At 44.4% G+C, this 27436-nt stretch overlaps 2 protein-coding genes and 1 long non-coding RNA gene across 3 annotated transcripts; 1 reads left to right on the plus strand and 2 right to left on the minus strand.

The window, feature by feature from the left end:
- Positions 1-10830: 10830 nt before the first annotated feature.
- Positions 10831-14608, minus strand: LOC121051716. Its single transcript, XM_040514773.1, has 4 exons — positions 12453-14608; positions 12255-12386; positions 12101-12180; positions 10831-12028 (listed from the first exon to the last, which is right to left on the minus strand). The coding sequence occupies exons 1-4, from the start codon at positions 12567-12569 to the stop codon at positions 11884-11886; spliced, it is 474 nt and encodes a 157-aa protein (XP_040370707.1). The 5' UTR covers positions 12570-14608; the 3' UTR covers positions 10831-11883.
- Positions 14609-14688: 80 nt separating this feature from the next.
- LOC112189903 lies at positions 14689-18068 on the plus strand. Its single transcript, XR_002932134.2, has 6 exons — positions 14689-15035; positions 15172-15240; positions 15382-15495; positions 15768-15866; positions 16845-16897; positions 17490-18068. It is a non-coding gene; the product is annotated as an uncharacterized LOC112189903 (long non-coding RNA).
- Positions 18069-18636: 568 nt separating this feature from the next.
- LOC112189902 lies at positions 18637-22362 on the minus strand. The gene is made up of 5 exons (XM_024329287.2): positions 21996-22362; positions 21786-21817; positions 20671-20790; positions 19710-20483; positions 18637-19184 (listed from the first exon to the last, which is right to left on the minus strand). The coding sequence occupies exons 3-5, from the start codon at positions 20776-20778 to the stop codon at positions 18909-18911; spliced, it is 1158 nt and encodes a 385-aa protein (XP_024185055.1). The 5' UTR covers positions 20779-20790; positions 21786-21817; positions 21996-22362; the 3' UTR covers positions 18637-18908.
- Positions 22363-27436: the final 5074 nt, after the last annotated feature.

Raw genomic sequence — 27436 nt, forward strand, 5'->3', positions numbered from 1 at the left:
TGTCCCGAGACACATGGCGACTCCGCAGACTTCCAGTTGAACTTCTCACCCCCATTAAAGGCCCCGACATATTTACTAATGCTGGAAGGAGCTGGCCTGATCTGCCTGCATTTGCAGGAACAATCTTCAGCTCAGGAGGCATTGGACCTATTGGGCCTGAGATACTTCGGCCTGTCACACCTGCAGTCCGCCAGCTGAGGCTCCCACTAGTATTCCTTAACGGACCATCAAGAGAACCCCGAACAAGTAATGGTGACATGTGTGGCTGGATGTCCACAAGAGATGCAATTTGGGGAACAGCAGGCCCTTGAGAGAATTCTAAGACAAATTTCCACCAGCATCACCCTTATTTGCAGTTGGACCAATTGGATCTATGCTATCCTCCAGCATCCGCTGAGCCAACTGGTAGACCAGGTGATCAATTGTACGCTGAGGACATACCCGTGCTTCGCTTTGCAACAGAGAAATATGTAGCAAATGCACCACTAATTTCTACAGATGCATTTGAATCACAGTCCTCTATCCCTTTCGTGATTAAGAAATCCAAAACAGGGCTAATGTTCCTTGGCTTGCTAGCAATAGTGCTCCAAAGTTTCTCAATTTCATCAGGGAAGTGATCACCATGCCGCCATGTTACATAGTAAAGGCTTTTCAGTAATCTTTCGCTCCATCCCGAGTCCTTAAGTTTCTAGAAATTTAGATTCTCAATCCAAGGTGTTTGAGCCCAAAAGTAATTTTGGCAAGATCCTTTATTGGATTTAGCATAGCGGGCCGATACCTGTGGCCCAAAAATAAGCCTACTTGGGTTTGGGTTACAGCTTCGCCCATTCCGTAATCCATAAGGAAAACGAAACCTTATTGGAGTCAAGTAGCAGAGATTGAATAGGGAACTTCAATCAATAATCCTTCTGCAGCAAGGAACAGTAGAAGACCTAGGTATAAATACTAGGATTCGAGGACATAACAAAGACCTCTCTCAAATCAGTCAATCCCAGCGATTACAAAGCCTCCCCGGAGCAAACCTTCAACCTTGTTGAAACTCGGTGACAGCACGCCAGTCCTAGTCTCCCCGCGAGCCGACTGTCAGCATCACCAGATCAACCCGGCGACCGTGCTTCCAGTCCTAGTCTCCTCGCGAGCCGACTGCCAGTACTATTGCCACCGATACAACCAGCAAAGCAAGGGTAACGCCCTCGCAACCCAGTGAAGCTAAAGTCACGCTTTAGCAAAACCCGTGCTTTCTCACAACTTCCTAGTGATTGCTCTGCTTAGTCTACAATACTAAGTATCGATACGGTGAACGCGAAGAGATCACACCCAAAGTCCTTATCCGTAAGGCAGAAGTCCTTTCCAGAAAGGCTAGAGAAGAACCCTGTGACGAGGTTGGTGCTCTCCTCGTCCACAGCGCTTGAAGAAGAAGTCAGGTCAAGGGACTACCCCAACGACTGCACCCCGCGGTGCTGGCACGCCTGCGCAATCACACGCTCAAAAGAGACAGTTTGCACCCCTACCGGATTCTCGCGTCAAACATTTTGGCACGCCTAGTGGGACCTTGTAATAGCATCTTTTCGTGAACGTAACCATTGGGAAGTCTAGCGAAAACCCCTACCAAAAGGTTTACGCTAACTGCTCAAGACACGACCTCCAGTTACAGACCGCACTCTCGCGCGGACTGTCGTGGTCTTTCTGAAGAACAAGTGACTCAGCGATTTTCTTACCCCACCTATTCATCCAACATGTCAACTGAACAAGGGGAGGATCGTCCAGCCATTACTGAGGGCCAGAATGTCAATACCAATCAGGTCAGCGAACCTGTTATCCCCACCACCGTCACCACCACAGTGGGAAGTCGAGACGGAAAGGCTTTCGTTCCGAAGCCTATTTCGGAGGGAGCGACCTCCGAGGTCAGGTTCGCAACCATCATGGAGAATATCGAAAACCATCGCAAGAAGATGGACGCTGACTTCACCAGAGAGACTGCAAAAAAGGATAAGCTCATACGCGAAATAGATCAGCGAATTATCCGCCATGCTGAGGAGACTAGGCAACAGATCGCACAGTCAGAAAGTGCAGTAAAGGCACATGCTGCGCGCGTCGCTAGCGAGCAGGACCGGTGTCAAAAAGAGATCTTGGAGGCTATCACCAACCAAACCAAACAGACCGTGTCAGACATGGCAGGTCTTCGCAAGGACGGTGCTAACCTGGCAACTGAAGTGGCCATGCAGAGAGTTGAATTGAACCAAGCGAGAGAAGTGTTGAATAAAGCTTTAGGGGATTCTAATGCTATCCTTGGCTCTCTTGGCCAGCCATCTGGTTCAGGCAAGTACGTGCCACCAAATCAGCGCGAGAAGGCTAATAATACCGCTTCTTCCTCAGCTACAGTTGCCGCCACACCACTGAGGGGTAAAGAGCAAGCGTTGGTTATCGGTGGCAGCAAGGAAAAGCCTACCTCGTCAGGCGGACAGGCCACCAGACCAAAGCAACAGGCCTCGAAAGGTGCAGGAACTTCATCTGAGCCCGCCACGTTCGTTCAATACGACAGCGACAACAGAAATGGTATATCAAGAGTTGCCAGGGAGTTATTACGGGCTCGACCAGACTGGTATCCCGATCAAGATAACAGCCTTGTCGAAGGAAGAGATTAAGCCAGTGATGACTCTTCAGCAGCAGGCTACTACCCGCGTGGTACACGTCGAAGGGGGACCGGCAACGGTGAGCCAGACAACACCTGGGCAAGCTGCTCGCCAAACTGTGGCAGTACCACCCCTTCCTCCGGGTCCAGAATATGTAAGGCGCGATGAAGTAGAGGAGATGATCAGGTTGGCTAACCCTAGGGCCCAGCCAGATGGGATCTATGAGGGACCTTTCCCGCCACATATCATGCTCGCACCCTTTCCCCGGGGCTATAAGAATATCATATTTTCTACTTTTTCAGGGGAAGACACTGAGGACGCGGCGACGCATCTGGCCAGGTTCAGGGTACAATGCGGCCAGTACCAGAACGATGATATCCTCAAATGCAGGATCTTTGGCACTTCTCTGTCAGGCGCTGCCTTCAGATGGTTCTCCAAGCTTCGGCCAGGAACAGTGGTGGATTGGCCTACAATGGAATAGCTCTTCCGTGAAACTTTCGGAACTACTGAGCCTGAAGTAGACCTGGCCTCTCTCACCCAGATGGCCCAGCAGCCTACAGAATCAGCGGTGGCCTACCTTCAACGCTTTCAAATCCAGAAAGCCAAGTTAAACGTCATCCTGCCCGAAAAAGAGTTAGTCAAGTTGGCGGTCAAAGGTTTGGAACCACGTCAACGAAAAAAGCAGCATGGCAGCATGATTCAGTTGATGGGAGAACTCATCACAGAGGTAGGGAGCTTCGAGCATCTCCTTAGAGAGACGGATGCAAGGAAAAAGCTTCTAGAGGGACATATGTGCCGGGGAAACATCGTACCGTAGCGGCCCTGAGCTACCAGCCGACGACCTATGACCCTTATTATCATCATAGCACTGAAGAGGTGATCCAGGATGATGAAGAAGAAGAGGAGAATGATATAGCGGCCTACGAGTTAACCGGGAAAAAGAATCCATCCTTAAAGCAGCTCAAAATTTCCAAGGAGCCCGTTAAGCTCAAATCAGTGGCCTTCACTAAACCTGAGTTCACAACATATACATATGATGCCAACAAGGCCCATGAGATCCTCGACGAAATGATTGCTGCGAAGATGGTGAAGACTGATTTTGGACCTTTTCCTCGACCAGAACAGCTGAAAGGGAAGAAGTATTGCAAGTTCCATAATTTGTGGAATCATAACACTGCAGATTGCGTGAAACTCAAAGACCAGATTCAGGTATGGCTTAACAATGGTAGTTTGCAGGTAGAAGCTCCAGTCACGGCGGCAGCGCTAGTAGACTTGGATCCCTTTCCAGATACTAGGATCAACATGGTCGATGTAAACTGGACCAAACAGCAGCAACGGAAACCCACTCTGGACTTGGGCTCGAATGAGCAAAAGAAGAAGTCCTCCGCAGGCGAGACACTAGTAAGGGGCAAGGCTGAATAAAAAAATCAGGCCTCGCCCGTGGTCTTATGCTCGCGATGCAAGGAAGAGTGCGGCACTCAGGTGTCGCACGAGGAGGTCGAGCAGACATTTCACTTTGGTTCCCTACCACCGATCAAGTGGGCTTCGCCCTCGCGGAACTATCAGCCTTCCAGCCCAAGAGAAAGAGAGAAAACAGAGTCATCACCATCCCCAAAGGATTCCAACTTGTTCAAGAAGCTGAGAGCAGCCGTGAGCGATCAGAAATAGGAGGAGATGACCAGGACCGAGTGCAAGAATATTCTAACCAAGCCCTACATCCCACTTACTCCAACCAATACCATCAAGGAAGGGAAATGGTACACCAGGGAAAGGGGGAAGGCAGTGGAGATAAGCTCTTCTAGGAAAAGGAAGCTGCAGCGCAGGTTTGGGGAAGCCAAGCGCGCTCTAGAGGCTCTTGACCAGGGCCTGATCAAGCCTTCACAATTGGTCAAATCACCTGAGCAGTATCAGAAGGAAATGGAGGCACTCGCTGCCAAGCCATTAATGGCTCCCCGCAGCCTCCAGAAACCAGCAACAGGGGCAGATAAGCCCAGTGTTTTTTTGCAGGATCACTGAAGAAAGGGTACCTCCGCCAGCTCAAGCTAAAACTTCGCCAACAAGGCGACCTCATGTCAGGCGCAGGTTATTTCGCGAAGAACCAGAAGCTAAACCCTCGGTTTTCAAGAGACTGGGGGGCAAGGAAAGGACTGCCGAGACATTACAGTGGAGGCCAAAAAGGGTCCAGAGTGTAGTGGTCCCCTTCCCCAAGGTCAGCGTAGAAGGAGAACCAAAGCCAGACGCACCCGAGCAGACACCTGTGGTACAAGAGCGCGAGCAGTGTGAGGTAAAGGGCCTTACGGAGGAGTCGTTAGTCGATCGCTTGGCTAAGCAATTCAACACTGTCGTTCCTGTCAACGAACCCAAGCTTGATCTGGAAGATGACACGAAGGAGACGGATTTGACTAATATATCCTGCAACATGGTCTTCGTACTCCCCGCACGGTATGCACTACCGGTTGCAGCTCAGGACTGCGTTGAAGCTGGAGAAAATAGCTTGCAGCCATTGCAGATCACATCGGCAGTCACGACACCTGTGGAAGAAGTTGTGCTCCTTGAGACGGGGGAGGCTCATAATACAGAGTTCTTCATGAGTTTCACTAAGCCAACACCTGCTATGGTCCAACACATGAGACCTTTGTATATCACAGCAGATGTGAGCGGCACCAAAGTTAGCAAGATCATGGTTGACACCGGCGCGGCTGTTAATGTCATCACTACCAGAACCATGCACCTGCTCGGAATCAAGAAGGATAAGATCCAGTCTACATCCCTTACACTCAAGAACTTCGCAGGGACGATAACAAAAACCTTGGGACTTCTTTTCCTGCGCATCAAGGTTGGACCAGCTGAGGGAGTTTATGATTTCTTTGTGACAGATTGTTATGCAGCCTACAGTGCTATTCTGGGCCGAGACTGGATCCATAGGAGCTATTGTGTTCCGTCAACCCTTCATCAGGAGCTCGTTATGTGGAACCAGAAGACAGATAAAGCGGAGGTGATTAAAGGGGATCCTCGTCCATTTCCCGTCTCCGCAAACTATGTAGATGCCAGGTACTATTTGGAGCCTATCACTCCATTACAGGTCAGTGGTATCGACGGTAAAGGCCGCCCCACGGGGGTGACGGCCTCTGAATTGGCACAGTGGGGGCTGACGCTCGCAAAAGAAGGCTTGGAAAGGCCTGGCCACGCTGTGCCCAAACCCTTAAATGATTAATGGATTACGACCTTCCAGAAGGAGGGATAGAGGCCTTCCACTCGCTGTACGAAAGACTATCATCGTACTTAGTGGAAAAAGAGGCCAATGATCGGGTCGCGACCTTAGAGGTCGTCCATGAAGAGCTCTCTGACCAGAAACAAGATGCTGAGGTCGATATTCAGCTCGCCCCAGCAGCGCTGGATGACACACCTCCTAAGGTCAGAGATCCTACCGAGAAAGTCAATCTTGGAACAGCAGATAAGCCTATGGAAGTGGCCTTCAGTGCTTACTTAGAGCCTAGCGAGAAACAGAGGCTCGTTGAGTTATTACATGAATTCAAAGACTGCTTCGCGGAGAAGTATGAGGATATGCCAGGCCTGTCACTGGACTTGGTTTGCCACCAATTACCAACATTCCCTGACAAGAGGCCTGTGAAACAAGAGCCGCGACGAATGAACTCTGAGACCCAAATCCTCGTCAAAGAGGAAGTCGAAAAAATGCATAAATCAGGCGTTATCAGGGTAGCCAAATACAATCAGTGGCTATCTAATATCATGCCAGTTCGCAAGAAGAATGGCAAGATGAGGGTCTGCGTTGACTACAGAGACCTTAATGTCGCTACACCCAAAGACGTCTACCCCATGCCGGTCGCGGATATGTTAGTAGATGCTATAGCGGGACACGAATTGTTATCTTTCATGGACGGCACTGCAGGGTATCATCAGATTCCAGTCGCAGAAGAAGACAGACATAAAACCGCATTCCGTTGTCCCGGCTTCGCGGGCGTTTTTGAATATGTGGTCATGCCTTTTGGACTGAAGAATGCTGGAGCAACGTATCAGAGAGCCATGAACCTGATCTTCCATGACATACTGGGGAAGATTTTAGAAGTCTACATCGATGACGTAGTGGTGAAGTCTCAGAAGAAGGGTGAGCACATCACCGATCTCAGAAAGGTATTTGAGCGCATGCGACAACACAAGCTCAAGATGAATCCAGCCAAATGCGTTTTCGGAGTTCAAGCAGGCGATTTTCTAGGATTCATTGTTCATCAGAGAGGCATCGAAGTCCCTGAAGACAAAGCCAGCGCGGTCATCAACACCACCACCCTACGAACGAAGAAGGAGTTGCAGCGCTTGCTGGGTAAGATCAACTTTCTAAGACGTTTCATCTCTAACTCTGCAGGTAAAATCTAGCCCTTCTCCCCATTGCTGAAATTACAGGGTCAGGCTGAGTTCGTATGGGAGTCTAAACATCAAGAGGCTTTCGACAGAATCAAGACCTACTTAGCAAGCCCGCCAGTGTTGGTTCCACCTAGGGCTGGAATTCCGCTGAAGTTATACATTTCAATAGCTGAGGCTTCCATTGGCAACCTGCTCGCTCAGGATGATGAAGGAGGTATCGAGCATGCTATATTTTACCTCAGCCGGACATTGACTGATTGTGAGACAAGATACACCCCTATGGAGAAACTTTATCTGAGTTTGTACTTTTCAGTGTGCAAGTTGCGACACTACCTGTTATCCTTTACTGCCTGCATCATCGCTCAAACTGATCTAGTCAAATACATGTTGTCGCGGCCTATTTTGAGAGGCCGCATTGGCAAGTGGGTACTAGCCCTTTCAGAATTTTCGCTACAATACGTACCTCAGAAAGCTGTAAAAGGGTAGGCCATCGTGGATTTTCTAGCACATCATCCTACCTTGGAGGTACCCATGATGAAGGAGTTAGAAATAGCGTCAGCCACTACGACCCGGCCAGATTTGGTGTGCATCCCAGAGTATGCAGTTTGGTACCAAGCCACAGTCTCCTTGCAGCCCTGGGTATTGTTCTTTGATGGCTCACGAACCGAAACATTGGCCGGAGCAGGGATTGTTCTGGAAAATCCAACGGGCAATCGTTTCTCTTATTCTTTCCAATTAGAGTTCAAATGGACGAACAACCAGGCAGAATACGAGGCTCTTATTATTGGGTTAGAGATCTTACTGGAGATGGGCGTAAGGGACGTTCAGATCCGCGGTGATTCTCAGCTCATTATAAACCAGCTTCAAAACACATATCGATGTGCAAGTTGGCTGCTCGTGCCATATTTGAATCGTGCCATTGAGCTTCTGGATCAATTTGACGATGTCGATTTGGAGTATATCCCTCGCGAGCGCAATTTCGCAGCCAATGAGCTCGCTCAGCTGGCCACAGGCATTACATTGAAGTATGGTGTTCGTGAGCGTATTCTGAAAGTTGAGCGTCGCACACTACCTTCATGTCTCGCACGGCCTGATCCACCAGATGACCCAGTGGTCGCGATGCTAGAACCTATTGATGTAGATTGGCGCATCCCGCTAGTTGCTTACCTAAAGCGACCAGACCCCACAGCTGACAGGAAGATTCGCTTTCTCGCTTTAAATTATTTCCTCCGGGGTGATGAGTTGCGACGCCGTGGGGAAGATGGCATGGACTTTCGGTGTGTCTATGGCCGCGAGGCAAAACGATTAATGCGTGAAGCGCACACAGGGATATGTGGGGCTCATCAGGCGGGACCCAAGATGCGTTGGCTTATTAGGCGGCATGGTTATTACTGGCCCAGCATTCTCAAGGATTGTATTGCATTCGCCAAAGGATGTGAAGATTGTCAAGCACATGGTCCAGTCCAACATGTTCCTAACATTCCCATGCAGCCTATCATCAAGCCTTGGCCTGCGCGAGGCTGGGCGCTGGACTTGATTGGGATGATCCATCCCCACTCTTCTCTCCAACATAAGTTCATCATCGTCACCACTGACTTCATCACCAAATGGGTTGAAGCGGAGCCATTAAAGGAGGCCTCCGGCGCCACCATTCGCCAGTTTATTTTTCGTAACATTCTCTGCCGGTTTGGTATCCCCGAGGTGCTCGTTTCAGACCGGGGGCAGCGTTCATGGGAGGTCCTGTCGAGCAACTTGTCAACGATTTTGGCATCCAGTTTATCCACAGCACTCCATATTATGCTCAGTCCAACGGTCAAGCGGAAGCTAGCAATAAGATAATTATTACCCTACTAAAGAAGATGCTGGTAGAGAACCCTCGACAATGGCACGATACTTTGTATGAGACACTTTGGGCTTATCGCACTTCTAAGAGGAATCCCACCACATTGACACCGTATGCACTCATGTTTGGTCACGACTCTGTATTATCCTTGGAAATTAACGTTCATTCCTTACGCGTCCAAGAGCAACATCATTTGATCGGAGAGGACTACGTCCAGGCAATGTGGCAAGCACACGAAGATTTGAGCGAGCAGCGATTAGCAGCTCTGGATAATTTGGTCATGGAGAAGCAACGTATCGCTCGCACCTTTGATAAACGGACACATGGCCGCAGTTATAAAGAAGGAGACCTTGTTTGGAAAGCTGTTTTGCCTTTTGGTGAGAAATTGACCGGTCGCGGTAAGTGGACTCCTCACTGGGAAGGACCTTTTGTTATTCACCGTATTTTGGAGTGCGGGGCTTTTCATCTCAAGGATTTGGATGGTGAAATCCATCGCAATCCCATCAACGGGCGATTCCTGAAGAAATATTACTCTAGTGTTTGGGAGTTCGACGATCCACCCGATCAACCTTCGTACTAGACAGGGGGGCAATCATAGTTTTCCTCGGCTCGCATTATCTTTACGTTCAGGCCTTATTTTGTGGCCTTCGTCTCACATGTTGGCTTCGCCTACGAATACTAGGGGGGCAACACTCTACACAATCTGTAACATGAGGCCTTCTTTTATTGTGGCCTTATTTTGATTAATTCCAGGCCTTCTTTTGAGGCCAACTTTTGTTGTGATTTTTCCTTGACAATGTGTGTTAAGAATATACATGATGGCCTATACATGAGGCCTTATTTTAGAACAATATTTCTTACTTGTGCTCAAAATAAAAAAAAAACATTCATTCATAGAGTGGCTTTGCGGCCAAAAGCAGTACAAATTGAAACAGTTACAATTACGATTACAAGACCAAAAGTGGCTTAAAGAAACATAAGGATTGCAGATCTCCTAATAGTTCCTGGATCTTGTGGTGGCGAGAAGCAAATTGGGCCGTACCGCTGACACTCTTCTTCTCTTCACCCAGATCCTCCTCTGATCTGAGTCGCCGCTGCTCTCATTTGTACCAGAGGAAGAGGGAAGGAAATAATCCATCCCAACCCTTCTAGTTGAATATCCTCCGGGATGGAGTTGGTATCCAGAGCGAGCGCGACTCACAACCACATCTAACTCTAGGGGAAAAACAGAAGTCTCGTAATCGAGCCCCGGAGGTAGACCGCGGAAGAAGAGCAGACGGCCTCAAAGTGGCCTTCCTCCCTTCTCCCTTTTGCTCCACGCGAACAGTCTGAGAAGAGGGACCCTTCAGAATAGGGTTCTGCCGCGTTAGGAGCGTGACATGTTCTTCGGTTTAACTGAGACTAGCAAGTTCATCCAGATTTTCAGAAACCAAAGACATGCCACTAGACCTGAGATTAGGCCATGAGGCCTACCCAGGTCTTGAGATTAAGCCATGAAGCCTATGAATTTGGGGCCGAGGATGAGGCTATGGGGAGAAGATCTCAGAAAGTGAAGAAAGAGAAGTAAGGTTTGCGAAACTATCTCTGGAAAAGCCATACTTGCTAGTGCTTATCAATTCCCCAAGGTGTTGATATTTATAGAGCCAAGTTCAGTGGCCTCAACCGTGTGATGGACGGTTGAAGTACTTTCAACGCCATCAATAAGAGTTTCAGTGGAATTAAATGCAAAGATCTCGGAAATGAAGGTACTTGAAAACGCGTGGGAAGCGGGGTAGTCTTCAAGGAGATAACTGCTCTGTTTCGAGATTATTTTGTCAAACCAACTTCAATGGCAATAAAGGTAAACATTAATTCGAAAATTGAGCATATATTTGGGCCAAGCAAAGTGGGCTAAATATATTTGATAAATATAATGTTATTCATACAAACTGGGCCTAATAGTAATAGAGGCCTAAAGTTTTCGGCCCGCGTGGGTCAGGCGAAGTAAGTGTTCATCCAGACGAAAACTAGCGTCGGCAGCAGCTCGCTCCTCTTGTCGGGCCGCTTCAAGAGCCTGAGCTAAGTTTTGGGACATTGCTTCGAAGGCCTCTTGGGGTTGCTCTAGCAGAGGCTCCTCATGCTCAAGCTGGGCCGTCACCGCAGTCAACTGGGCTTGCAGTTCCTGGATTTGAGTCCGAAGATGGTTCTATGTAATCCGCAAGTCTCTAACAAGGATAGCTCTATCGCCCAAGAAGTCGCGAGATGTCTCTGTCTGTTGTGCAAGGCCTTGATAGTGGGCCTGAGCTTGCCTCTCTTGTGTGGTCGTGGTCGTTCGTTCATTGATCGGCTCAGGAAGGTTTTGTAATAGCTTATATATCTCGGTGAACTCAGCCTCAGTAATAGTTCGCTCGTGGCGGAGAACCATCAAGTATTCCTGAGCTCTGGCGGACGCACCCGGTAGTAGGATCTCGGGACTCAGAAGTCGCTGTAACCCATCTCTCGCTTCATCTATAACTCCTGGAGGAGTCAGTTCGAGTACGCGAACAAGCCTTTCCAGCCTGGAAGGAGGCTCGCGTAATAGAACATCAGCATCAGCAGCAGTAGGGGCCTCTTGAGGCTCTATAACAGGGACCGCTTCTGGCTCCGGTTCGACATTCGCTCATTCTCCCACTTCAGGGACATGGGGGGCAGGCTCCTGGATCACCATATTTCCACATATGGGGTCCGCTGGATCGGCGACAGGTACCTCCGCAGCGGTAGCTGTTTCCCTGACAGGATCAGGATTCTGTGGTTAAGGAGGGCTTATTAGAGTACACAGAAAATAAAATAAGGACTGAGGCCTTTTGTTCAAGAAAAAGTGTACCTCTGTGGACAGAGGCTCGTGCAGGATTGCTATCGGCGCAGGCTCTTGAGTTGCTTCATCAGGAATGGGATTAAGCGCTACCTGCGTTAGGGGTTGTGCAGAGATCGGTTCCTCAGGCGGCGAGTCTGAAGGGGCTATTCCTTCTTCCAGCTCGGGTGAACTATTGTCTATGACCTGCACCGGAATCAAAACCAAATGCACATCACTCGCGTTGCTGGCGGGAGGTGGGAGATTACTAGAAACCGTAAGTGTTTGAGCCTACGGGGCAGTTGTTCCTTCACCAGCAGCCGAAGAGCCTTCCCCAGCGTGTCCGGAGGACCGGCGATGAACCTGCGGGTGAAACAGTTATAGGAATTGGGCTAAAAGACGGATAATTTCTAGTGTGGTTTTCTTATCTCTTACCAATCGATCAGCGAGTGGCTCATCATCTTCCCATGGGTCAGTGCGAGGGTCCGTGCGGTTGCACTTGCGAGCCAAAGCAGCTGCGACTTGCCAAAATCAAAAAGTTAGACTTAACTCGCAAAGAGGCATAATCCTAAGAGTAGAGGGTTCTTACAGTTTGCGGATTATCATCGTCAGAGGAAGAATCTTCAGCTTCAGGCTCTGCAAGCACCGCCTTCTGCTTTCCAGACTGGCCAGCGGCCGGGGAAGCACGAATTGTGCGAGCGCCAGAACGTGGCGTAGTTCCCTGACACAACGAGGGGTGAGTAGAAAGTAAAAGGAAAATTACAGAAGATAAGGCTCAGATACTTACCTCCAGAGGGGGCTCGCGGATTACAATACCGGCCTGGACCGGGCGAGGAGCTCGCGTCGGTTGTGTCACCGGAAGAGGCTGGGATCGTGTCGCATCCTCAGGGAAGCGAGCGAGCATTTCAACATCGACAGGATAGGGGTTTTTCAGTTCTCCAAAGAGTGTTGCGAAGAGTTCGTCGTCCTGCTGAGTCCAGCAATTGACGGAAACCTCTTCTCACCATGTCTCGTATCCTTCTTCAGTCCCGTCCACGGCGTCGATGGCCTGAGCCCAATCAGGAAGATCAACCAGCGCGAGCATACTTTGGCCGGTACAGGTCCGAGAGGGGGCCCGAATCTGCGCCAGGAAGTGTTGTAGTTCCAGGCGTCGTATAGAGGGAATGGCACCAATTGGACAAGGCCGGATTGGCGAGCAAAATGATTAGGAGCGTAAAGCTCGTAGTTGAGTTCCTCGGCAGCGATCCTGATGTCTGAGCAGGAGATCGCGCGGCGAAAGGCCAAGCGTTCGCGATCAGTGTAGCGAGGATCGCCGGGAAGAAAGCCATATTCAAGTAAAGAGGGGAATCTTCTACCCAAAATTATGACGCAGTACGACATCTCATTTAAAAGGTACAGGTAAGAAAAACACTCGGAGTAAGGGGGGATGAGTACCTTCCCTCGCGGCTGAACCACCGACCCAAGAGTTGGTCGGCCGGTGGGAGTAGCGGGATGTCATCGCGGCGGAAGAATGGAAAGTAAGTTTGGATCCAGAAATCCAAAATCCAAAAGGGGCCAGACATGCTAGTCTCAAATGGATGCATTGTGGCCTGGTATAACATGCGGTAGAGAGCTCCTAACACTGGTTGCCCAAGCCCGATGTTGCGGCCGTTGTAGAGGGTCGTCGCCAGGAGAGTCCAAGTACCAGTGGGCTTGCAGGAAGAGGTGCAGAATATGAACTTACAGAGCCAATACTCCAGAAAGGCGATTCCGCCGGTCGCATTGTGTTCCCGGCTGTAATTCGCCAACCATCGCAGGTAGGAGCCGCTGTGGGTGCTTCGACCATGCTGGGCCATGGTCGAGGTGAAGTTGACAGAATCGAATTGACCATGCACATAGGGTTCACCATCGGTGGGCAGGCCAGTGATGGCGAGAATATCTAACAGAGTAATACTTATTTGACCAAATCTGAAGTCAAATGTGTTGGTGGCGGTATTCCAGAAACAAAGGAAAGCAGCGAGTGGCTAGCGATTGCCACCGCGAGGAAGTTTGAAACATAGGTCGATAGTATGCTTGATACCTGTTGCGTTCCAGCGAGCCAGATCCCGCACCCGCGTTGCGCGATACCAAGAGGTCTCTGCTGCACTAATGGAGGACGGCCAATGCCCTATTTTGGCTCTATGGTTTTGGGCGCCCCAGCTAATGAAATCTCCAGGAGTCCTTCGGAGGACTGGAATGGGCCGACGGACTGGTAGGCCGTAGAGAGCAATAGCGTCGGCTGGAATAGCATCTTGTGGTGCTGGACCCAGTCCGGTTTGATGGTCGGAGAATCGAAGGAGCAGGGGTAGATGGATAGGTGTTTGGAGACGAATGCGGACACCGATGTTGGTTCCCCAAGTGTGGGCAACTTTTTCGTTTAACTCTTCCTCTTGATCGATGACTATTTTCTTTGGGGGAGCCATTTATGGGTTTCTGCGAAGGAGGTAGCGGAAGAAATGGATTTTTCTGGGTTTAAGAGACTAGAAGGGTTTCTGATGTGACAGGTCTCGCGGCCGTGGGTTTAAATAAGGAATTTTGTGAGGGAAACGATACGACAGAAAGGCGTTTTGCAAATGAAAGGATGCAACCTTCATTAATGACATCGTCTCAAGCGACCGGCACATCGTTCTAGTCCCCTTCAAGCAGTTACATCTTCGCGGGCCTGCTTTCACTACTACAAATTTCCCCAATAGCACCCTTTTATTAGCCACCATAAACCAATCAGTCCCCAAAGTGAACAGTGATACACTTATCTGAAAAATTGGTGGGTATTTTTTTGCTCTCACTGATCATCAGTGGATAATATGAATAGTACACGTAACATATTATTAGTTTAATGACAATAGTGGCTCTATCATTGCCGATCAGTGGGTATTATGACCAGTGCATGGAGATTAAAGGACAATACTGACTTTTATCGGTGGTAAATAAATGCGTTGGGATTAAATATTAATGGCTTATTTTGATTTTGCAAAAACGTGAGTAGAGAGAGAAGTAGATCTAGATCTAGATCTAGATCTATCTCTGTCCTCTCTTTCTTCTCTTCCTTGACGCCCTCTATTTCCTCTCTTCGTCAATCCTCTCAATTTTCTTTTCGTCATCGAGAATTCGAGATCGCCAAGCAATGGAACAAGATCATGAAGACCAGATTGATGGCTAAGGAAGAGATTGTCAGCAGTCTCCTTTGAAATTCAAAACATTGATTTTGCTCTCTGAAAACCCTAAAGTTCAAAACATTACTTTGCCGCAGCAGAGAGTCTCGCATCTCCAAGGCAAGAAAGATTCAACCTTTATGAGTTTTATTCAATTTTTGCTTCACATTGGCTTCCGCTTACACTTAAATTAGTATAGGGTTTTTTTTGTGGTTTTTGTTCATTAGGTCTAGAAGCATATGAAGATGTGTTTTTGTTTTTGGGTTTGGGTCGTATTCTTTCTTATTGAAGAAAAGGAAAAGTTTATGGAGGGTAACTTTTTTGGTTCTTTTGCAGAAGGAATTTGTGCTGTGTTGAAGTGATTTCTTTTATCTATTTTGAGCACCGGCTTGAAGGGCTGAGCAAGTGAGTCACCGATGTGGCTTTGAGATGGTTTCTGTTTTCTTCTAGGCAATTACGAATCTCTTGGCTCTATTGCTTACCCTTTGTAAGACTTTAAATACTACTAAAGTCTTCATGATCTGGTTTCTGTTTTCGTCTGAGCAGGACCGCCAAGGAGATTCTCTCGGTTGGGTCCACGGTCAATGGCAAGGATCCCAATTTGCAGCAGTAGATTATGGGAACAACCGAAATAGTTCTGCAAATTGCCATTGGTGCAAGGTATTTTTGAAGTTTTTGCAATATTTGTAAACTGTACTTGAGTAAAGACAAGTTGTATTCTATTAGTAACATCATGCTTCTCTTTTGGTTATGAAGTAGTGAATTATAGATTCATTGCTTGCTTTCAGCATTTCTTTTTCTATTAGTACCATCCTACTTCTCTTTTGATTAATTATTATAATTTGTCACTATATTTTATTTTGGACAAAAGTTGTTGATATACATGGATAAAAGGGCATAACTTGTATCTTTTTTCTTTCTTTCTATTACAGGAAATGCCGTTATTCTATTCTAACCTCGTGGATGGTCACTTAACAGTCACATAGAATGACATGTGGATGAATTTAGCTCTCTGTTTTCATGACATGGAGGTGCTACACTTTGCTTGCCTTATCTCTATGTCTTTGTTGTATACACTCACCTGCCTTGGTTTTTCATGTTTCCCAATAGGTTCCGTCCTTGTTTTGGTTTGTTGTTTTTGGTGTATATCTATATCACTGCTATTTGATTGCCTTTTGTCATGGGTAAATTTTCATTCCTTCTAATAATACGGACCTAAACTCAGAAGCTACACTAAACTAGTGCAGCAGTTACAGTATTACAGGCTAAATGCCAAAACCCTGAAGAAGAATTCATTGATATAAGTGAGAACTGTAATGATGCATTTGCAGACCACTAGGGGAGTAAAAACATGGAGTTGCAATCTTTTTTGAGCTTTTATGTATGGAAATAATCAGACTGAAAGTCCAATCATGAAAAGCTACAAGGAATCTACACACATTTCTTGTCAGGTTTTGCCAATATGGCATCACTCAGCTGTTGAAAAAACCGAGTTATAATATAATGCAACTGAAGAAAATTGAATGCCAAAATATCTATGTTAGTGAAGACTTTAGTTACTACCTTGGCCTTCTATTTATCGTTGCTTGATAATTCTGATAAGGATTTTTGGTGCCCTAGATTCAATAGTGATTTACTTCTATGATGGTGAGTGCTCAACTAATTGTCAGCAGTAAACTTTGGTAGTCTTAAACATACCCAGAAATAAAATGACACCCCTCATTTTCCTACTATATGTTTTCATTTTTGCTTTTCAAATCTGTTCAACCTAGGATGCAAGAACTTTTCATTTTGTGATGAGGTGAGTTTGGTTATTTTGGCTAATTGGTATTATAAGGCTAGAATTTGCTCCAGTCGTATTCCTCTTATTATCTCTCTGCTGCCTACATAATCAATTTCAGCATTTCTTTCATTAATTGGGTTTAGTTCATATCATTGTGGAGGCTGATGATCTGTACTTATCAAAATGTTTATCTTATATTCTAATCGATAAATAATAATCTTCTCAGGGTTTGGGTATTGCGAATGAGGTTAAAAAGCACAAGGCCAACGATAAGTTCTGGTATAAATTTATACCGTGGTGCATGATTTACTTCATTTTATGCTGTGAGAGTGGAGCATATCTTGGTACATTTTTTTTTTGGTCAGTATATCTTGATACATTATGAGACAAATTGTAGTCTAATGGTTCTTCCAATTTCTGCTTCTGCTGGAAGGGAGAGAGAGACAGCGTCAGAGAGTAATAAAAACAAATATCAGCTACTGCTCTCTCTCTCTATTACTCTCTAGCCGTTAAAACATACTAAGATTACTAATCTGATAAACTACTTTTATGATCTGTTGCATACATACTGCACTTGGCTGCTCTCATAAAGTTGACTTAGGGTATTAGGTGCTATTGGAAACATAGGATCATATCGTTATTACTTAATGGGTACTGCTCCCATGAAGTTGTCCTAGGATTGGCTAGGAAGCTCAAGTTATTACATGTCGTATTATAGATTTATAGTCATCGTGCACTCTGTCTACATTTTCTTTTGCACTCTCTCTCACCCAAAGGGACACCTCTAGCTTCACTGTAATGTTTTTAATATGTAAGATGTCCATCTGTGTAATTCTTAGAATAAGAACTAACTACCTGATGTAATTTGCAGGTTGTCCGTATCAAAGAAGAGTTGCAGCTGTGGGATGAAGAGTCTTAGTTATATATAATACAGTTGGATGATGGGTGCATCTGTAACTTTTTAGTTAGTATATTTATTGTATGATACATTTTGAAATATAGTATAAGGTACAATACAAGAATGTAGAGGTGCCAATTGGCACCTTATTTTTTTTAATCCAATCTCATAAATTTGCCACTGATATCAGTGGCATTCCAAAGCCACTAACATCAGTGTGGGTTTAGATTCTGTCTTGCCTTGGATGAAGTTATTCCACTGTTGTTTTTTCAGTGTCCTTTGCCCCAATAGCACCTGCTATAGAGGGGACTGATTCCTCATTAGTGGCTGCATAGTGGCTAATGCCTTTAGCCACTGTTATCAGTCTCCTTTGTCCCAATAGAGACTAATTCCAATCAGTGGGGTTTGGGGAAATTTGTAGTAGTGTTTCGGGGCCTGGGGGGCAATGTTTGAGCCCAAAAGTAATTTTGGCAAGATCCTTTATTGGATTTAGCATAGCGGGCCGATACCTGCGGCCCAAAAATAAGCCTACTTGGGTTTGGGTTACAGCTTCGCCCATTCCGTAATCCATAAGGAAAACGAAACCTTATTGGAGTCAAGTAACAGAGATTAAATAGAGAACTTCAATCAATAATCCTTCTGCAGCAAGGAACAGTCGAAGACCTAGGTATAAATACTAGGATTCGAGGACATAACAAAGACCTCTCTCAAATCAGTCAATCCCAGCGATTACAAAGCCTCCCCGGAGCAAACCTTCAACCTTGTTGAAACTCGGTGACCGCACGCCAGTCCTAGTCTCCCCGCGAGCCGACTGTCAGCATCACCAGATCAACCCGGCGACCGTGCTTCCAGTCCTAGTCTCCTCGCGAGCCGACTACCAGTACTATTGCCACCGATACAACCAACGAAGCAAGGGTAACGCCCTCGCAACCCAGAGAAGCTAAAGTCACGCTTTAGCAAAACCCGTGCTTTCTCACAACTTCCCAGTGATTGCTCTGCTTAGTCTACAATACTAAGTATCGATACGGTGAACGCGAAGAGATCACACCCAAAGTCCTTATCCGTAAGGCAGAAGTCCTTTCCAGAAAGGCTAGAGAAGAACCCTGTGACGAGGTTGGTGCTCTCCTCGTCCACAACGCTTGAAGAAGAAGTCAGGTCAAGGGACTACCCCAACGACTGCACCCCGCGGTGCTGGCACGCCTGCGCAATCACACGCTCAAAAGAGACAGTTTGCACCCTTATCGGATTCTCGCGTCAAACACAAGGAGCCATGCATGTTAAGACCTGATGTTGTGCAATCATATCAACAGCATCAAGTTGCCTTTGCATAATCTCCTCGCAAAGGAGCTGACTCAACTCAGGATGATCTTTGGCAAGTTTGCATGAGAGCTTCTATTGGAATTGTTGGTATGAATCAGGAAGGTTACCCACAACAGCAGCCCGATAATTTCCTGAGCCCTCAATGCCATCCTCAGCCCACTCACGAACAGAAAGTGTCTCAAGCATCTGAAGTGCATCACCACGGATTTGTCTTGATGGATCCACCACCTTGTAGAGAATCAGGCTCAAAAGTCTCTGGATTTCACATTTCGGTATCTCTTGGCGCATGTAGACTTCAGCTAGCACACTGAAGTAACCATCAGCTATGGCAGCATCAGAGTAATAGCACTGAAACAAAAGTATCAATTGTTTATAAGAGTGAAAAAGGTATAAAAATAATTAACTAGACCCACACATTATGAGAACCTTACTTATGAGATATAGAATAAGTTTACAACAGAAATCGGAATATGAACTTATTCAGAACAAAAGGTGCATGCAAGATAATTAACTTTGACAATTTCATTGAAAGCAAAACTGCTTGCATAGTATTCTAAGGTCAGATTACGTTTTAAAAAGTCAAAACATACATTTGGGGTTGTCAATCCTTCATCAGAGAATATAATGGATATACTAATGAAGTAACAACCCATCAATTTATTATGTAGTCCAGGAGGATGAACTGTTATAAAAAGGAACTGAGCCAATTGACGATGTATAGCATATATAAAATCATAGACTAATTAGCCTTCATGGGTGCAGGAACTGCTCTACATGTATTAGGTGCAGTTACTAAATTCTATGGTAAAGGAACTGCTCTACATGTATTAGATAACAAAGTATTAACATGATGATCAGAGAGGGCATGAATACCTGATCAATACAAGCAGGAAACAGGTCCAAATTTGTCTGTAATAGATTCTTCAGAGCTAGTTTTGCTAAAGAAATGCGATGATGGCCACCCCTATGCCTATCACGACCAGCAGTTCCAAGGCCACCTTCTCCTGTGTACTTTGAATAAGATGGAGTTCTAGGATCAGCAGGCGAGTATCCAAATGGAGCCCTAGGCGCAGGCTCATTGAACAAACTGTTGATCCAAGATATAACCCGCCCACTCATCTTTCTCGCATTATCATCAAAGCAAGGCCCGTATAGGAGTGAAGCCATAGCATTCATGGAGGCCCACTGGATTGCCTCAACTTGTTCACTCAGTTCTTTATCAAATGATATTTTGTCCACAGAATCTTTTGACCGAGCATTCTGAGAGGAGTTGTAACGTTCTTCTTCTCGCCGGTAATCACTGACACCGTCTTGACCATAATTGGTGCCTGTTTCATCACACCAGGAAAGAAGAAGATCAAACAATTTCTTTCTAGTCCTGACATCAAATTTCTCTGATTTTGACTCAACAAATTCAGGAGCTAGTGATCTTAAAACAGAAGCAAGTGCATAGCGGAGTGGCTGCATATCTTGGAAGTTTTCAGTAGGAGCTGTTAGGATCTGTCTGGTTGTCTCATCAATGAACTTCAGATAGTGGAGACGGAAAACTGGTTTACGGGCCAGCATGCCAGGCCATACATTCTCAGCAACAGCACGAAATATATTTGCAATATGGATTCGAAGCTCTTCACGGCGAGACTTCTGAATCTGAATCAAAGGGATTTGCATATGGTCAGCCATATTCACCGCAAACAATATTTTACTAATGAAGCACTGTAAGCAATATTTTACTAACATATTCTTAGATGACCAAACAATTTACTTAATTCTACAATATTGCCAAAATGACATAATTATCTTTGGATGAGACTTTAGGAGTTCAAAAATACAGTACCTTCCACTTTGGTTTTCCCTCCGTCTCTGAAGAAACCTCATCAATGAAATTCGCAAGCTCCGTAAACATGATTTCGCATGCTTCAAGATGTGAATGGCCAAGAGTCATTGTGGCGGCATGCTAAACATATAAGGCCCAAATTTAGTCTCGCCAGTCAAAAGGATACAACAGTATGGATTAATCTAAAAGAAAGTGATATAACTATTCTAATTAGATCAAATCCCCTTATATATATTAAAGCATTGTTGAGCAAGTAATATGATAGCATCTTTCATGACCCCCATGCTGACCAAAGCACATATATATCATCTCTCCCTATGAATACTACAATCATCTTCCTTCTTCATTCTTTAAAAAAAAAAAAAAGAGTCTTCCTTCTTACTGTGTTTTCAGTCCATACCAACATTATACAGGAATGTAATAATCCACTGGAAAGAACACATCCTTACACTATCTCCCCACAACAAGGAGTGAAACAGTAATTCTCACAATCATGAAAAACTTAAATGAAAACAAAAGAATAAGAAAAAAAAATGATGGAATAGGTTTTAAGTGAAGTTTCTCTAATTATCTATTACCATTGCAATGAAATGAAGGTTGTTTAACTGGATTCATTGGCAGGGCTCTGACTAGGAAAAAAAACGAAAAATGATAGAGAAAATGTCATGACTAACCAATCCAGTAGATCAGGAGATGTACCACATTTTATCATTCAGAAGGGCATAACTAACAATCTAACAAAGGAGTGATTCCTAGAACACAACCCATCTACCTGCCCTTGTTGCAGATCCAACACTTGTTTTCTCAGTTTGAAACATAACAGTGGTGTGACTTAACACGATACACTATCAGAAAACTCAGAAAATTAAATTCCTTCAACGATGCCAATGCAAGAGCAATCTATTTGAACAATCTATTGCAGAAGATTAGTAAAATATTGAAACTTTATCTTTGGATATCTCAGCAAATTGAATCCAACATCTCTTAAAGCCCCAAAAGCATGTTATTATGTAACTATGTTTTTTCTAGCACTCAATGGTGCCAATACTTACCGGAGTACCGGCAATCAATTAAATAAGAACACTTAAATTGGTAATTGTAATTTCGATTATTACCTGTTCAATTGGATCGTTGTTGGGTTGGTGACCTGCAAAAACACATACCCCAAACACAAAGAAGGATTAAGAAAAACACATACCCAACACATACCCCAAACACAAAGAAGGATTAAGAAAAACACATACCCCAAACACAAAGAAGGATTAAGAAATAGAAAGAAAAAAAATAAAAAAATCAAAAATAGAAAAGGTAAGCCAGAAGATCACCGCATGGACATTAGAGTACGGATCTTCTGGCGTTGCAATTCTTCTGCGAATTTTTCGCGTTCTGTCCTGAGGGCCTCGAGCACAAACTCGGAATCTAGGACAGAGAATATGAAAACCCTACTGAGATTGACGGCCACGTTATCGAGAAATCCGGGTTGGGATTTTAGGGCAAGGGCAGCAGCGCTGCGCGGTCGGAAGCAAATCGACGAATTGCTCCGATTAAACGGAGACGGAGTCCGATAAGACTCCGACCCGATTGGAGACGACCCGTCATCAACCTTACTCATGACGCAAGCAGATATCATAGGGCACAGAAAAGCAATGTAGAAATGGGTCGGAGAAACTGAGAGAGAGTCAGAGAGGGTGAGAATTGTGAGAAGTGGAGGAGATTCTCTCTCTCTCCTCAGAATATATAGGTAAGCATCAATGTGCCAGCTCGCATGCCAGATGGATATTCTGTTTTCTTTTTAGAAAAATTGGATATTTTGTTTTTTTTTATTTATGAGAAATTGGATATTTTGTTTTCTTTTTAGAAAAATTAAATTCACTAGATTAAGAAGAAAACTACCCCTTCAAAAAAAAAATGTACACGAAAGCCCGTGGATTAGCAAGGGAGAGGAGGAAATGAGTTTCCTCCTCCTATATAACCAAAATAAAAAAGTTTACACTACAAAAAAAATCATTAAATAGTCTAAACTATAAATTTTGCATCTTTTTTATTTTCCTCTTTAACCAAATTTCCTCACTTTGTAATACTTTAATTTTTACCATTTAGTTCATTTTTTCTTGCTAGATTGGTTGATTTTCCTTCGTACACTATCAAAATGACATATGGGAAATTATCAAAATAAATAGACTAGATTTTCATTCTTGTGAAAAGGGAAAAGAAAAAGAAAAAAAATAAAATAAAACTCCATGTTAGTTAATACAAATATTCAATCTGATTAAAATATCTTATTTGGCTGTGCACAGTGTTGTTTTTCTATAAAAACCTAGAGGGCAAGACTCTGGTATAGCGCTGCCGGTAGGGACTGAAGGCGAGATTACCAGCAATTAGGAATGATGGCTCTGCGTAGTCTGGCGTGGAACTGTCGAGTAATAGTTAGCAGTACAAGAAGACGAGCACTTATCGATTTGATACAACAAGAGAAACCCAAAATCCTCTTCCTTTCAGAAACCCTCTATAACAAGAAACAATTGGAAACCCTACGAATTAAGGTAGGGTTTGATAACTGCCTAGGCTGGCCCAAGGGAGACGATAGCCAAGGTATAGCTTTCCTGTGGATGAACGACGCACAAGTACTAATCAGATATTACTGTGCAAGACATGTAGATGTGGCTATAGGAGTGAATGGGGTGGCAGATGAATGGTGGCTCACTGGGATCAAAGGCTATGTGCAAATGGCAGATCGACATAAGACCTAGAACTTGATGAGACAACTTGCAGCCCAATCAACGCTACCATGGCTGATTGTAAGCGACTTTAATGAGATAGTGGATAATTCTGAGAAGACGAGGGGACTGAAGGCGAGATTACCGGCAATTAGGAATTATGGCTCTGCGTATTCTAGCGTGGAACTGTCGAGGAATAGTTAGCAGTACAAGAAGACGAGCACTTATCGATTTGATACAACAAGAGAAACCCAAAATCCTCTTCCTTTCAGAAATCCTCTGCAATAAGAAACAATTGGAAACCCTACGAGTTAAGGTAGGGTTTGATAACTGCCTAGGCTGGCCTAAGGGAGATGATAGCCAAGGTATAGCTTTCCTGTGGATGAACGACGCACAAGTACTAATCAGATATTACTGTGCAAGACATGTAGATGTGGCTATAGGAGTGAATGGGGTGGCAGATGAATGGTGGCTCACTGGGATCTATAGCTATGCGCAAATGGCAGATCGAAATGAGACCTAGAACTTGATGAGACAACTTGCAGCCCAATCAACGCTACCATGGTTGATTGTAGGCGACTTTAATGAGATAGCGGATAATTCTGAGAAGACGAGGGGTGTGCCTAGAAGACATGCTCAAATCCAAGAGTTCAGAGAACTGATGATGGATTGCTCTCTGGTTGACATGGGATACTGTGGAAGCTCCTATATATGGTCTGATCACCAAACGAAAGGGCGACTGGATAGAAGCTTGTGGACAGTAGAACTGCGAGGCCTGTTTCCCTCATCTCAAACCACCCACTTGCCACCTAGTTCTTCGTATCATAGTCCACATGTTAGTGAGGCTTCAATACCCCAGTCTGGCAAGAGGAAATCTCTATTCAGGTTCGAACAATTCTGGGTAACTCATAGTGAGTGTGAAGAGATAGTCCAACGTGGCAAAAACATGTGGATGATGACCCACTGTACCAGGTCTGTCAACGTATCAAACATATTGAACGTGGACTGACAGGATGGTAGAAACAAACTTTCATGTTTCAACAAGTGGAGATGAAAGCAGTTCGAACTCGTCTGGATGAACTGTTACGCAAACCATATGATGCAGCTGACCATGTTGAGAAACAGGCACTACAAGCAAAGTTTTAGGAACTACTTACACATGAAGAAATAGTTTGGATTCAATGTTCTCGAGCCTTATGGTTGAAGGGAGGAGACATAAATACTACTTATTTTTATAGAAGAGCCTCAAATCGCAAACAGCATAACAGAATTTTGGGTTTGTTTGATGCTAATAATCAGTGGGTGAATGATGCTCCTGAGATTGAAAGGGTGATCAGTGAGTATTATTAGGAACTGTTTCGCACTGGTGGGATCAACACAAGGGCACTAGAGCTCATCCATACACTGTCCAAGCCAGGGTTACTGGAAACATGAATGAGAGATTACTAGCACCTTACTCTGATGAGGAGATTAGAGTAGCCTTGTTTCACATGCACCCATCTAAGGCACCTGGCCCTGATGGAATGTTGCTGTTTTTCTTTCAGAAGTACCAGAACAAAGTGGGACAAGATGTTTACACAGCAATGAGACATTTTCTCTCATCAGGTGTTTTGCTCAAGGAGGTAAATTTTACACACATCACACTTATTCCTAAGGTTAAGAGTCCAAAACATATGTCGGACTTAAGACCTATAGCTTTGTGTAATGTTTTGTACAAAATTTGTTCAAAAGTTTTGGCAAACAGATTGAAAAGAATTCTAGGTGATGTGATATCACCGTTGCAAAGTGCCTTTGTCCCGGATCGTCTGATTTCTGACAATATCTTGGTTGCAACTGAAGTAACACACCATTTGCATAACAATCAAAGAGGAGGTGATACACACTTTTCACTGAAATTGGATATTAGCAAGGCATATGATAGACTGGAATGGCCTTTCTTGCAAGCTATTCTTCTGAAAATGGGGTTTGCATTAGATTCGGTGGAATTGGTTATGGTCAGCATCCAGTCGGTCAGTTATTCTTTTTCAGTAAATGGAGAAGTTCAAGGTTACATTACCTACTTCAAGTTGAGCAATCCTCATCATTTTGTTTCTCGAGCCTGCTCCAAAGTTGAGCAATCTGCATATCCTTTTCTTCGACAGTATTGGTGAGCTTTTGAACTGCCTCCATCAGATTAGGTATCTGCTCTTCAAGCGTGGTTGCCCCCGTCATCATGACTTGCATTGCTGAGGGGTGAGACGCATCGTCTGACTACATCCCAAAAGTGTTATTTTCTTCAGCATCAGGACTTCCATGGTATGATCCGGTGCTTGACACTACTACAGAAATTGAATCAGACAACAACTAAAAACTGTCGTCTGATATGGACAGTGACTGTGGTCTATCTCGGTGACGTCTGATGAAGGTGCGTTTAGAGAACTATCGTATGATCCACTCGACATCCATGTTGACAGCATGCTGATAGGCTATCGACAACATTAGCTGTTGTGTGAACTTTATTCAGACAACGGGCAACTTGAAAACCCGTTGTCTGATTGCAATTGAGAAGTCGTTTTTTTTAATACCCGTTGTGTAACTTTTATTCACACAACTATTTTTCAAAAATATTTGTTTTCTGTATTAAATTCATATGACAGTTTTTATTTTGTGATCATTGTGAATATTGTGTACATACGACAGTCTTTTTGTGGTTATTGTTGTTCTAATAGAATGATTCAATGCATTATATATACTGGAACTGAAATCAAATGATCAAATTAACAGTAACTGATCAATATATAGAAGAAATTGTTATAATTCACATCATGCACCAAAATAGATTGTGCAAAGGTAATCTTTCATCCACAAAAGGAGTACATCTAATACTACTCTCCTAGCAATATACATCCAGACTTTACTGTCTAGCTTTGCAAGGTTTGCTGCTCTCATGGCCTTATTGGAGTCTAGCTTTAGAAGCTTCTGTAGGAGCTTTATGCTCTCTTTCTGTAGAGCCAGCTGCATATGGATCAATAGTTCATTGAGGGATACACATGCCAGAACAAAATTTGGACCAATATGGGCACAACACTACTAGTTACATCTGCAATTCCGTTATACCACTTTCTCACTAGTCAATGCTAGGATCATGCACCTGAGATTAGAAAAAAAGAAACAACTGACTTATTCATATATGTGGTCAATGAAATACTTAATTTATACATGTTATGATCATTTAGGAAAGGAATGCGTCATATTTTTGGTCAATCAAATGCATTCTCACCATCTGGAATAGCATGCCCAGGAAATATTTTTAATTGCTTAGAATGACGGTCATCCTTACACCAAAAGTCTTTGGATATAGGATCTGTACATTTCTATTGTGTGTAAACTGGACTATATCTAAAGCTTCTGTAAGTGCTCCATGTTCTACCAATCCCTAAGAGGCTAAGAGTAAGTGAGACTTAGTAAAAGCAAAGTTAATGTGTTTTCCAGATTACACATATACCAATGTTGGGGACTCATAATGCCAGCTTTCCCACTATTAACAGATGAAGTGTAGTAATCACATCACGATTGAAGAGTTTTTCATATCTAAAATACAAAAATAGCAGAAACCATATACTAGCAACATTTTCCCTCATTACTGCAAAAACCAAAAATCAACCTTGGGGATGATACTATAGAACTTTGTAGATAATATGACCAAGTTTCAAAATGTTATCAGTCACAGCACTACTGACAACATACTTCTAGCAGGGATGTAATTGTTTTATGCTTTAGTATGCTTTTAAATGTATTAACCCTCAACCCAAAGCACAAGAGTAAATTGAATATCACCTTAAAGTAGAAATGGAATCTGTTGTAAAAAATATGGGACGGAATTCCTTTAAAATAAAAATAAAATAATATGGTAATATCTTGGGAAATAAGAATAATGATATAGATGAGAAAATAAAATAAAGTAAGAAAATAATATAATATATAGATTTTATATAGAAAAACTTATCGAGTCGTGGTGTGCAAGCGCACTGTCCTAAGAGAAGATTCGTCCCCTACTGCACAGGGTTGAA

Source organism: Rosa chinensis, chromosome 2 (assembly GCF_002994745.2).
Source record: "Rosa chinensis cultivar Old Blush chromosome 2, RchiOBHm-V2, whole genome shotgun sequence".
Lineage (NCBI taxonomy): Eukaryota > Viridiplantae > Streptophyta > Magnoliopsida > Rosales > Rosaceae > Rosa > Rosa chinensis.

Coding starts and splice junctions, on each gene's coding strand:
- LOC112189902 (XM_024329287.2), bottom strand. CDS start 20,778: ATGACTCTTGGCCATTCACATCTTGAAGCATGCGAAATCATGTTTACG. Junction 20,484..20,670: donor AGGGAAAACCAAAGTGGAAG/GTACTGTATTTT, acceptor CCTTTGATTCAG/ATTCAGAAGTCTCGCCGTGA. Junction 19,185..19,709: donor TTCCTGCTTGTATTGATCAG/GTATTCATGCCC, acceptor CTTTTGTTTCAG/TGCTATTACTCTGATGCTGC.
- LOC121051716 (XM_040514773.1), bottom strand. CDS start 12,569: ATGCTCGCTCGCTTCCCTGAGGATGCGACACGATCCCAGCCTCTTCCG. Junction 12,387..12,452: donor TCCGCGAGCCCCCTCTGGAG/GTAAGTATCTGA, acceptor TCGTTGTGTCAG/GGAACTACGCCACGTTCTGG. Junction 12,029..12,100: donor AGCCACTCGCTGATCGATTG/GTAAGAGATAAG, acceptor TTTCACCCGCAG/GTTCATCGCCGGTCCTCCGG.